Below are 13,309 nucleotides of genomic sequence, written 5' to 3' on the forward strand. Positions count from 1 at the left end.
TGAAACACCCAAGACATGGCCGGTCACATTCACACTGCTGCAACAGCCCGCGCTCCCCCATACCAGGTCCACCCATGGTTAAACAGCTCAAATCGTATTGGACAGTATAGACAGATCTCCATAGGTGCATCAATGGAGTATAAGAGACAATAATTAATATGGAGAGCGAGTCCAGGATTAGCTCTTAGGATGTTGTCTTTCTCGTGCCATACTGGAAACCTCCACTAGTGGCCAAGCAATGGTTTTAATATGTAACCCACCCATGTTTTAGTGTTGGTGTCTGTGTCTGGTGTTCATATTTACACCTGAATACAAGTATATATACATACATAGAAGAGATATAGGGATATTAAGAGACAGACAGACAGACTGAGATAATGAAAGTGGAGAAAAGGAGGAAGTGGTCACTGATGACAAACAGCAAGACAAATAAATAATGACTGACACCGAGAGAGAGAGAGACACACAGAGAGAGAGAGAGACAGACACAGAGACAGAGACAGACAGAGAGAGAGAGACAGAGAGAGAGACAGAGAGAGACAGAGAGAGAGAGAGACAGAGACAGAAACAGACAGAGAGAGAGAGAGAGAGAGAGAGAGACACACAGAGAGAGACACAGAGAGATGCACACCTTGTAGACGTAGAGGTACTCTCGGAGGAAGGCGCCTTGCTGCGTGGCGGTCTGCTGGCTGTCGTTGGTCAGGATGTGGCGGAAGGCCTCCACGGCGTTGTCGGGCTGCCGCAGTGTGAACGACTGCCGGCCGATGGTGAAGTTGATGTGGTCCTCGGCCAGTGACCAGCCCCGTGCCCGGTACACCTGCATGGCCTGGCAGTAGCAGCGCAACGCGTGCTTCTTCTGGGGGACGGACACAGACACACAGAGAGAGTCACTGCGCAGTTCCTATATTCTGTATATTCTTCTGATCCGTTGATTATGTGGATTGTGGATTTTCTCGTGTTTAAGTTAAATCCATTTCCTTTATTAATTATTATTCATTGCTTCTCAGATTTATTTTTGCTTTTATACTTTGTGGAATCGACCCTTGGTCGTTGCCATAAGGACTGAGCCTTAATAGTACCCGGTGAGCCCCTTCCTAATTAATTTTGCTGCACATTTGATCTAATTATATATTTTCAGTATTTATTGAATGCCTCTCTCCTTCAACCCATGTGCTCCTTTTGTTAATGTATCCCTGCTGTGGGTTTTAATCATGCATGTTACAGCAGTTCTGAAGGGTGCTAAAGCAATGCACCAAGGATCATCATTAGCACACACACACACACACACACACACACACACTAAAGAGAGGTGCCAGCTGTACATACATCATATAACATGCAGACGAATGCATGGATGAAAGGGTTTACCTGTCCAGCCTTGCTGAAGCGGTGACCAGCCAGGATCATATGGAAGGCAAACTTGCGGATCATAGGGTTGCGCATATTGATGAAGCAGTGAGCTGCCTGCTCCAACAGCAGCGCACTGCGCAGGTCCGAATCCTGGGGGACGGAAACATGAGGAGGTTAAGGCTTTGGGACACTTCTTCTTGTGGCGTACAGCCAGACGGAGGGCCGGCGGTGTGCCCACCTCGCTGGTCATCTTGATGAGGAGCGTGGCCGCGTCAGAGTATTTGCCCTGGCTCTTGAGGACCTCGGCGCTGAGCAACGCACAGCGCTCCGCCAGCACCATGTTCCTGACGGTTACCATAGAGAAAGAAATGCATTAAAAAAAAAAAATGATCCAAAAAATTCTAAAATTTAAAAAAAAAGTGTGAGACGGCAAAGTCGTGATACCTGTTCAGAGAACTATAATTATTAGTCGATTGTAAAAGGAAATGTACACCACCTGGATCTATATCCGTCGTGTTATCGTACCCGGTATTGATTGCGCTTGGTAATGTAATGCGTAAGCCAAGGTTTAAAGTGAGGCTCTAAAAATGTAAAATAACTCAACTATGACAGAGGGACGTACCCACTGCACATTTTAGGTGTGTGATCTGAACGCTCTGCCCCACCCTCGCTGTGTGGGGTACTTTCAAAGTCTGAAACGCTGTAGCTTCTATAAGCCACAGCGCCTAAGAGGCCTCCCTAATTGGCCACCCGCTGGGCTAAGTAACCAGGAGGAATAATAGACTCCACCCACGGCATGAAAGAGTGGAAAGAAATAAACACCTTAATTAGTACATTTCAGATCACTTTAATGTGTCTATAAACTGCCTTTAATCCAGAATAGCAGTCCGGCCTTTATTACACACTTCTCTAAACTTCTGGAGGGCCACTAACTAGTGAATGTGGTTTAGCATGCGGTCGCTCTCTAAAACGATGCAAGCAGCTCGTACTTGCAGCCGTCCCGGTAGGTCTGTATGGCCGTGTCCATGTAGTGCGCTGGGTATGGCCTCGGAGCCCCGGCCTGCAGGAACGCAGACACGGCAGCCATCTCCTGAAGCACAAGAAGGGGCGGGGGGGTGGGGGTAGGCCAATGAGTTCAGGGTGTTTCAACTGAGGCAAAGGGGCAAAGGGGATTGCCTAATAGGACGGCAGCGAAGAGGAGCTATCTGTCAGGCAAGAGCGGTAGACCCAAGGCTATAGCTCCTATCTTGTTTATTTATACCTATGTCGATGGCCAGCCTCACCACAATGCAGAGCTTGCAGGAAAGTGGATGGAACAGGGCCAGAGAGGACAAATGAGAGAGTGGGTGTGAGTGTGTGTTTTTACTTTAAATAAGGCCTTTTATGTGTGCATCACAAAAGAGATATGGAGGAAAGTGACCTCAATGCTTTCCCAAGGTTAGCTCTCCCTCCCCTCCTAATAATTAATGGGATAAGTGACGGTGTTTGGCTGCGACTCTCCTTGGCATCGTTCATCCAGGTATCATTAACTGTGAATTACAGTTTACATTGTAAAGGAGCAACATGACTATTTTATTGATGGCTTGATTGCATTGACTATAGTGCTATACGTGATTGCAATGCGATGTGAGAAAATCTCTTCTGGTTGATTGCACTTTTTCCTGTAGGAAACCTTTCACCAATCACGGCATCTCTTCGCTGATTGGTATTTGAATCTCTTTTGCCTGTCACTGACCAGTGTGTGAATGCACTTCTCAATGGCGAAACATAGGGATGGAGGGAGCAGAGAGGTACAGGAATGCTTTTGGGTTTTTAAGTTAGTTAGAAATTATTGCTCTCTTCTTCTCCATTCGATTCTCCCTGTTTTCAACTGTTAAAAACGTACCTACAGCTGCTTTAATATTGAGAACACACACTAAACCTACGGCATCAATATTACAAAATGGTCAAGTCTACTTTGTATCTACCACACATGTGTGTCCTTACCAATGCCCCTGCAGCGTACAGCAGGGCCTGGTCGGACAGGAAGTCCTTCTTGGCTGTGTGGTAGCAACTGTAGGCCAGCTCATAGTGCTGGACCAGGAAGCACAGGTCAGCCATCTTCCTGATCTGCAGCTCCGGGGCCTCCGGGGGGTAGCTTCAAAGACCAGAGGTCAAAGGTCAATAATACTGACGGCTCTGTGTTCTATTCAACTCTAAACTCAGTCTCAATTACTGTCTGTAATCCGTTATAAAGTCTGTAATAAAGCGCACACAATACATCTCAAATACATTGATATTGCTTAGAATCAAAGAAACAATTTGTAATAATAAATTAAAATCAGACATATTAGTAACACATTAAGAATTCAGAAATGATCCATCCCTCCCACCAACCGATGGTGCAGTGTAGGAGAAACTTACAGCAGTCCAGAAGTGCTCTTTAGTTCGGCGATGCTCTTCTCCGGAGCCTTGCCTCCACCGAACCACTTCTTAGTCGCCGAGAACAGAGATCGACTGAGGCCCTTCCGCGAGACCAGCTACCACCAAGGGTCAAGACAACAAGAGACACGAGGAACACAATGAAGATACAACGGGGAAAGAAACCAAGGCTCATTCAGATACATATTTAGAAAACGTCTGTATTCCAATTAACCTATATGCATGTGCATTTTGTGGGAGAACTTGCATGAATTAACTAATAAAATACAACAATTTCATCTTTGGCAACCAAGTGCGGTGTTTATGTTTATAATGTATGTTTACGATTATAATGTATGTTTACGATTATAGTGTGTGTGTGTGTGTGTGTGTGTGTGTGTGTGTGTGTGTGTGTGTGTGTGTGTGTGTGTGTGTGTGTGTGTGTGTGTCTGACCCCGTGCGTACCTGGTCATTTAGCTGCCTGATGTTCTTCTCTATGTGTGGGAGGAGGCCCCTGAAGGTGAACTCCTGCAGGAACTGCCTGATGTGGTCGTGGTCGTTCAGCGTGAGACAGTCCCCGTGGGTCCCCGCGGCGGCCACGGCCGCAGCCCTGGCTGCGGTGGGGCCCCCGGGGGGCAGGGCCCCCAGGGTGTCCAGACCCCCGCTAGGAGGGCAGTCCAGTTGGAGAGGGTGACTCTGCATGCTGGCGGGCATTTCGTCTGACGGGACACACAGAGTGGAGCTCAACACCAACTCTTACTTGGACTCTTAGTTATAGGTGGCAGTATTAGCCACATCAGCATTCATGAGATACGACACTTAAGCGCTGGTTACACTTCTACAACTGCGTAATGCGCTATCCAACTGCGTAACCACGGAGACCCCTCGAGCCCTCGTAGTTCTCCGTCGTGGTGCCGGATACGCAATGCAAGCGCTGCAGGCGCTGCCAGTGTTTACGTTGTGATAGTAGTCAAACCGGAAAAGTAATTCCGGAAATGATGTTTTTAGAGGACCAATCGCAGCCCTTGCCGTCTCCGTTGTTGCTTGACGGAGTGACGGACACTTGAAAAAACATTACATGCAGCCGGAGACGACAGAGAGGCTCTCCGGCGACGTAGAGGGCTCTCCGTAACCGACGTACAGCACTTTACGCAGGAGTAAAAATTTGGCTTAAGGGATCGTTAAATCGATTGCGCAATGTCAGGAGATGTATTTAACAGATCAATCAACATTTTTGACATTCCAAACCACAACACAGAAATGCATGTTGCATAGATTGTGTCAATAGTTGCACATTAAATAATCACCTAAGAACCATGCAACATATCCACTTGTAGGATCATTGAATAACGTCCAACCAGAAAGCAGGAGACACAAGCGCTTTGATACAGAAATCAACAACACAGAGAATGTGTCAACTCACCTTTCTCAGCGGTCTCCTGGGAATTCACCTCCCCGCTACCGACATCGTTCTCAGCGACAACACTGTTTGCTTCTGTAACCGGTGGAGGGGCAGTCTCCTCACAAGACTCCTGAGGAACGATAGGGCATAAAACATGACATTCACAATAAAAACATGTTAACATTACCTCAGAGTACGTCTGACCAAACTACTGTTTCTACAAGGTCCTAAGGCGGATTAACTTGCAAATCCCAATAAGTTATGCAGATACATTTCTTCACCTTTATTCTCTCATATTAACACGATTGAACAATGTTTCTACATATGCTCTAGACTCAGGTTCAGACAAAAAGAGAATCCACGGTTATTCCAATTGTGGTGATTGACAGCTACAACACTAAACGCTTGCAAAACTACAACTTTTTATTTTTACTTTTATGGGATTCTGTGGATATTCTGACCCGAATGGTGGAAATAATGAGGTGATTTCTTTAGAGTAACGCCAGTGCTGACCTGGTTCAGGATGTTGTTCTTGTGCAGATACTGACTCCAGGGGTCGGGGATCTGCTCATTGGTGCCCGTTGGAGAAGTGCGAGAGTTGATTTTGAGAAGGTAGCAACCTTGGGAGCCGTAGCGCTGTTTCATATCCTCGTACACGGCATCAGCCCTGAGGCAGTCCACGGGACGACCACCGGGGAAAGGAAGAGAAACATTGGAAACATTGGCAAATGGACTGGACTGCATTTATATTAGGGGTGTAATGCTACGCGTATTCAAACTGAAATATTTCGGTACGGGTCTCTCGGTTCAATGCACGTTTCATTTCGGTACGTACCAAAAAAAAAATGGTTCTTTTTTTTTTTTGAATTAAGTTTTTATTGATTATCACACACTCTGTTAGTATCTTGTCTTGTCCTGATGTTTTGTGTTGAGGACCACAATGGAAATGAGTCCAGGACTTTATTGTGTTTTTATCCTCAATTGTATTTGATGTCTTTTCATTTGTGTAAGGCATTTGTTTGATACAATTTAATAAATCAAATCAAAATCAAATCGTTTAATAAAATAATAAAAACCGAAAAACATACTGAACCGTGACTTAAAAACCGAGGTACGTACCGAACCGTGACTTTAGTGTATCGTTACACCCCTAATTTATATAGCGCCTTTTTGTAACCAGTGGCCACCCCAAAGCGGCCAGTGGCCACCCCAATATTGCCTCACATGCACCCATTCATGCACACATTCACACACCGACGGTGGCGTCAGCCATGCAAGGTGACATCCAGCTCGTCGGGAGCAGTTAGGGTTAGGTGCCTTGGTCAGGGACACCTCGACACTCGGCTAGGAGGAGCAACTAGCAACCTTGCGGTTACCAGCCGACCCGCTCTACCCCCTGAGCAACTGCCAAATGACAAGATGCTAAAGATGCACTAATACGTGTTGGGTCCACTTCAAATGAACCACAGCTCCGGTACCTCTGCTCGTCGCCCTGGCTGGTGTCGTGCAGCAGGACGTAGTACTTTAGCGTGTTGGGGATGAACCATCTGGGGTGGGTGTAGTCACCGCTGTGCTGGATGCGGTGCTGCTCCTGAGACAGCTTGAGGAACTGTTCCACTGGGACGGCTTCACTGGAAGATACCACCAACAGGCCTTATGACGCAGGGGGGCGTGGTCAAGGACTCAACAACAATCACAGCCGGGTCCCAATGTGTGTGTGTATGTGTGTGTGCTAAGATGACACGATATAGGGCGTCAACTTTACACAAGGCCTCAAATGTTAAGACAAGCGGTTTCACAGCATGGCATTTTGATATGGACAAAGTTTGGTTATGACCAGAAGGATACAGGCGAGGTAGTGGTTGAGAAACTCGTGATCGGAGGCTGGCATGGACTGCAGGAAGCTTTCCCTGTAGGCTTCGAACCAGGGTGTGGTGGCTGCAGACACACAGAGCAGATCAAGCCACATGAAGCACATAAGAGGGGACAGTGATACAATACAACGTCCCAATCAAAACAGTGTTTTCATTGGATGGCAACCTTACCATCCTCAAGCCTCCTTCTTGGAAATGAGCTTAAAACAAAGATTTGAAAAAAATAATAACAGCACAGAAATGCCCTTGTCTCTACAAAAGCCCTAAAATATTTAAAGACATAGACACACAACAAACACAAACCTGTGTCATCATTGCATCATTGGCTTCGCTTCATAGTTTGTTACTTACAAAAGGGTGACCACAAAGACAACATCTGCACACCCCACTACTTTTGATTAAGGGTTGTCAAAGGGACCCGTTAAAGTGGGAAGTCTTTCCCATCTTTTAGCTGCATTCAATCAAGAGGAAGGCACTCATGTGGGTCATTGTAAGAGCATCATAGCATTAGCAAAAGCACACACATTAAACTGTTGGCAGGAGCTGCCAAGATCACAGTTGATTGACAGGGTGATTTGGAAGAGTGGACCCATGAAGGACAACGATATCAGATATGGTTCAGATTCTTACACCCACAATTTTCTCTTAATTAACAATTTATAGCGCGGTACATTTGAGAGGTTTGCCCTCGATACAACATACAGGATTTATTTTACTCTCAAGTGTTATAACAGTAAGCCAAAGGACAAACCTTTAATTTTTATTTACTTCACTCTGTATTTAATTTTTAATTTAATAACAACATTTTAAAGCACAATTCAATTCAGGTGAAGCTTGGGCTGACACACATATTTATGTGTGTCAAAGCTGGCTTCCACTCCCATTAAGAACTGCATTTACAATTAGTACTACAAAGTACTTAGTACTACAAAAAATACATAAAACAATGGATCTCTGGTCCATATTCCATACAAGGCAAACTACAGCACCAATTAAAATGTCCCCTATAGACAAACAGAGAATATAAGTAGCGTGTAACAATTAAAACACACTGAAATACAGCCCCAAGCACGTTTTCATTAGATCCATATTAAATCCTTATTATAGTTTGAAGACCGCCAAGAACCTAATGAAGAAACATAATAAAATGTTGGAAGACCAAAAAGGAAGCACGACACACGTCAGACGTCTAAGCCTGGGAAGGAAGAGTCCTACTACACGTGGGGAAAGGCCTGCAGAGAGATGGGTGTAGCTTTGAGGAAGGAATAAATACTGTGCAAGGAGGAATGGTATACTTGTACCAGAATTGGGCCACTCAAAATGATACAGGACAATTGGTATGTGATAGGAGAAAACCCGTCACTGCCATAAATTCATGGTCCAGGATTTACAACACAGTATTTCAATCCCATCGATTACTTGCTTGGACTGAACACTATGGATTTAGAAAAGGAATTTTGGAAAACAATGACTGGCATATAATAGTTTCCTACAGTACCCTCACGCATCATACTAATATCCAATACCAGTATTTGTGAGGCACCTTGCTACAGCCTACACCCATGTACAGCTGGAGAAATTGAGAGGAAGTTAAAGAGTAACTACACAGTAGACACACCTTCACTAATGTCTAAAGATGACCATGGTCTTTGAAGTTAATCTTTTTCTTTCATACGGATGTCTAATCTCGATACTGTCTAGTGCGGGCGAGTGTCTGGTCCGGTGTAGTTACTCATAGAGAAGGAGGCGGAGCAATGTCTCAGCTAGAGTCAAAGGAAGGGAGAATCGTACACTATTCTAGTAACTACTACCACCACCACCACCACCATCCCCAGCAGCGGTTGTGAGACAAGGGTACCTGTGTAGTGCTGGGAGCTGGAGAGTTCTGAGAGTGTCTGTCTCCAGGCACTGTACCATGGGGCGCTCGCTTTAAGAGAGCGATCTGATAGGTGGAAGAGGGGGGAGAGAGCGAGAGAGAGCCAGAGCGAGAGAGAGAGAGAGAGAGACAAGAGAGACAGGGCCTGTTAGCATAAGCGACAGTCCCATTCCTGTCAGTTAATACCGTTATAGCATAGAATTTAGTAAGGAAAAATAATTAAATTGCATTGTCCATGAGAAAGGTGTTATGAGGTTCCAGGAGGGAGGTCAATTCTAGAGAGGAAGGAGGAGACATGGAGGCCTGTGTTGGACCACACACACCATAGAGAACACGCTAGCACTATGTTCACCCTTAGGAATACATGACCCGGTGCAGCTGATTTCCACACATACACTTGTTTGTGTGTGCATGTGCATGTGCGTGTGTCAATACTATTGAATATGACTGCTTTTACACTCTGTTCAGTACTTCTGCTGCATGGTATGATGGTTTCTACTGGGTTCAGTGTGTGTGGGAAAATGTCTCTTACCGCAGGTGCATCCAGAGATGTGTATTAAAAAGGAACAAGAGGGGAGAAAGAGAGCCGTCAGTATGTGATGGAGCAAAGTGAGGAACCTGAAGGACTTGGTGAGTGGTTGGTATTCTGGAAATGCTGGAAGGTTATCTATAGAAACTAGCTTATTCTCTCTGAGGCTGCATTCAGATGAGGGGTTGGTGGGTCAGTAAACTAGCCTATCACTTAAGACATATGGATGAAGGACGCATTTTGAGTGAAAACATTTAATAAAAGCGTTCCCTTGTAAAATGTTCAGATAATAAGGAATAATAATAACAAATATATTTTATCTGTTTTTAGTGGTCCTATACAAACTGATTTTTGTATACAGTATACGGGTATAAATTCTTCTAATAGATGGATTTGAATAGATAAAATATGTCTAGTTCAATACTCTGTTCGAGATATTTCTCCCTCTCCTATTTCGCATCATTCATAAATCCCATTCTGAGTGAATTACTTCTACTTAGGGTCCTGGTATGTGATTTTTAAGTAACTCCAAATACGTGTTTGTAAAGGAACATCAAAGCTTACATGCTGTTCGAGATAAATAACATTCAAGTCAAATTCTGTTTAATGAGTCAAAAGACTCTATTACCCTCTACTGGAAATAAGACAGGACATCGATTCAGAAAAGTAAAGAATAGCAAAATACACATGTTTTAGTGAGATTTCCATTTCCATTTGGGATGAATGTAAAACGATCCTGAAGTGGACTGAAAGTCTGAATACTAACAAGTCAATTATTTAGTTAAATCCCTCTGTGCTAAACAGCATGTTGTTGAACACCTCATACAACTGTGCTAAACAGCATATTGTTGAACATCTCATACCGCCAGTGATTTGTTGACAACGTGTTTTGACTCACGCTTGCAAATATGCATACAGATCACCACCACCGTATTCCACCCTTTACTCACCGTTAAAGCTGAGGTCATGGTCTCCTGCTGTGATGATGTTTGCAGTGCCCCCCTCTGGTGGCTGGATGGACGTTACCACTTCGCCGAGAAGCCGGCGCTGGGCAGGGCTAAGGGAACCTGTGGCTGGCGCGGGGCGGGTGCACACGTTGTTGACGCTGATGCGCAGGTTCTTCACTGGCTGCACCTGATTATTGGGGTCACGGATGTGGCCTGGGTGGGCAGGGGAAATTACAACAATTAACACACGAGAAAAGGTTACGTAATTGAACAAACTCGTTTGAAGAAAGGGCAGCAAGTTCAAGTTCAAGTTGAAGACCTCTATTAAGTCAAATGCACAACAATCACGCAGTAGCAGTCATTGCTGGCAATGAAATGTGAGCGTTCCAAGCTCTCCCCACGCAGGTACGAAGTAGTAATACAATAAAATAAATACAATAAAAATAAAAAAAGTGATAATAATGAACTTATTTCCGAGCAGCATTGTTGTGTGGAATCACTAAAAACAAATGAGGAAGGTCGTTTTGTTAAGTCACAGAGGTGTGACTTGGATACTGTGCTGCATTGTAGAAGTCTGGGCTCACACGTAAGGCTTTGCATTGTTCATGAACAATTGCCAGGATTTCCTTGTGCTAATAAGAATTAGACGTATTTTGAAAAAACTATCAAAAGACGTCTTCATCAAATAATTACTACACGGTTATTGTGTACTAGTGATATGATGTTAAGAAACGTACTATGGATTCCATTGAAAACATGTGTTTTACTTTAGGTTGCGGTCTTTAGGTTGTCCCTTCGGTCTTAATCCTGATTAGTGGTCTGTGGTGACTCGAGTTCTCTTTGTCCAAGGAAGGCTCAAGTTTCTAACAGCCATTCAAATGTCCCTTCCAATGTAGACACGTGTGAGATTGTGATAATTTAGTTGAGATAATGAGCATATTGGCGCAGAAATTGAGCAGTTCATTTGGAACATGTATGTTTGTGGCACAAGCCATCTTATCCCAAGATGAGAAGAATAACCCATTTTCTAAGATCACTTTGACTTGTTTGCTGCAGTTGATTCCATCACAGTCAGTTAAGAATGATTGATCTTTGATAAGCAAAAGAAGACTGGTTTTAGTCTTATAGTATTATATTGTCTTATTTTTAAGTGTCTCATAGACATTTTGAACACTATTCTACTCTCTTCTTTTGCTTATAAAATACCTTACTTAACGACATAATATAGCCAACCAAATGCATACCTTAACTAATGACATTTCATGTTATTATGAAATTAGCCCCATGTTTGACTCACCATTATGAACAATAAGTCAACAAGAATAATGACTTTGTGCAATGAACTAGTGTGTAGTGTATGCATATCAATTTCACCTAGAGCGTATTTCATGTGGCTGTGCCTTTGAATAGTGCCTTCAGCAAATAAAAAATGAGGAACAGCTCCAAAACATTTCTCTCTATATGAAGAAGTGAACCGGAGACAATTTCTGAAAATGACACGCCAAGCAGCACGACCTAATCAAACAATCATTGACCACATCTCCAGCACACTGAGCTGAACTAGCTGGGGATAGTCTCCGTCACAAGCCCTAAGTGGAAGGACAGGGCCTGACAGAGCTGTCCACTAGCTGACTAGCCGTCTCGTTAGCCATCCTTACTGGAGCAGGGTGTTAGCGGAGGAGCTGGCTAATGTTCAACAAGACAGTCGTCGTGAGATGGAGGCTCACGGCTTAGATGTCAGCCGTTCGTCTCGCATTACAGTTGATAGAAGTGAAGGTTAAAGAATGGCCCCGAATCCACCTGGTTCAGCCTCGCCTCCCTGTTTCTCTGTGACTGACAGCAGTAGCTTCCCATTCTACTAGCCTAGCATGTTGGCTGCAAGCTAACTCAATGCTGAGGAACTAGCTAGCTTAAGATAGCCACAACCCGGACTCAATAACAGGATTAACCAGAGTGTCGGGTGGGTGACACCTCTCTGGACGCATACACGCGGAGAAAGGTGGTCAGGCATCACTCACCCTCGGATGTCAGACGGCAGAAGGGCCTGAGCAGCTCGGCGAAATTCAGGTTGTTTTTGCGAGTCACTTTCTCCGCATCTTCGCTGCATAGAACGGCTACCATCGGGACAAACGAGTCCTGGATGAACTCCTGCACGGACTGAACGCACTGGGCCATGGCAGACCAGGTTCGGAACACCTAAAGAATATATATAATTTTCTTGATTCGGGTTGCTCTATTGAACTGTCCACTTGTGAGTTGAAAACAACTCCCCTTCTGTCAGTAGACAGCAGCCATGTTGGATCCTCCCGTAGCCTGCTGATCTGCTGCTTCCTGAGTGCGACCAGAAGGGAGTCACGTGATGCCGGTGTGATCATGCCACCGTGCAGAAACTCACTGGATGGGACGTGGACGTTTTTTTTTTTTTTTTTTTTTTTTTAATGCTTGTACACAACATATGCTGCAATAAACGTTAAACTAGACGTTCAGTAGTACCACTTTGTATTTTTATTTCTGTGTTAAACCTGTGTAACTTGGGTTTCTTGATTGGCCCTGTTTTTCTTAATTTAACCTTTCAAAAATAGCTCCATATCTTATATAGGTATATTTAAGTTTATACTTGATAGAGCGCCCGTTATTTGTACCGGAATAGTATTCATAAACTCCTTTAATCACTGGGGTGGATCAAACATTATGTTTTGCCAATAGCTGTTGCCTTTTCATAGATTTTCCCCACATCGTAATATCTTATAGCCTATTATATTTTGCAGAGACATTGCAGGTGTGGAATTATTAAATGTTGTCCAAGAAAATCTATTATCCTTCATCTTTTATTACCTGATAAAAAACAACAAAAATTAATTAAAGGTACTTTGATTCATAGTTTGGGTCCTCTGCCACATGTCCTATTCAAGGATATCTCTGTATCTGACA

At 44.2% G+C, this 13,309-nt stretch overlaps 1 protein-coding gene across 2 annotated transcripts in view; it reads right to left on the reverse strand.

Annotated features, from left to right (window-relative positions):
• Window positions 1-12,694, reverse strand: part of trappc8 (trafficking protein particle complex subunit 8) — a 33,224-nt gene extending 20,530 nt beyond the window's left edge. The window contains exons 1-14 of one of the 2 annotated variants that reach the window (XM_084473250.1): window positions 12,397-12,694; window positions 10,382-10,591; window positions 8,885-8,968; window positions 7,001-7,090; window positions 6,631-6,805; window positions 5,666-5,819; window positions 5,174-5,282; window positions 4,216-4,469; window positions 3,754-3,869; window positions 3,337-3,487; window positions 2,340-2,440; window positions 1,589-1,694; window positions 1,369-1,500; window positions 632-856 (exon numbers count right to left, since the gene is read on the reverse strand). In XM_084473250.1, coding sequence (XP_084329376.1) covers window positions 632-856; window positions 1,369-1,500; window positions 1,589-1,694; window positions 2,340-2,440; window positions 3,337-3,487; window positions 3,754-3,869; window positions 4,216-4,469; window positions 5,174-5,282; window positions 5,666-5,819; window positions 6,631-6,805; window positions 7,001-7,090; window positions 8,885-8,968; window positions 10,382-10,591; window positions 12,397-12,553 — 2,064 coding nt within the window. In that variant the 5' untranslated portion in view covers window positions 12,554-12,694. The remainder of the gene's footprint in view (window positions 1-631; window positions 857-1,368; window positions 1,501-1,588; window positions 1,695-2,339; window positions 2,441-3,336; window positions 3,488-3,753; window positions 3,870-4,215; window positions 4,470-5,173; window positions 5,283-5,665; window positions 5,820-6,630; window positions 6,806-7,000; window positions 7,091-8,884; window positions 8,969-10,381; window positions 10,592-12,396) is intronic. The other variant, XM_084473251.1, reaches the window with a different exon arrangement.
• Between the last annotated feature and the right edge of the window lie 615 nt (window positions 12,695-13,309).

Source organism: Micromesistius poutassou (assembly GCF_964030765.1).
Source record: "Micromesistius poutassou genome assembly, chromosome: 9".
Lineage (NCBI taxonomy): Eukaryota > Metazoa > Chordata > Actinopteri > Gadiformes > Gadidae > Micromesistius > Micromesistius poutassou.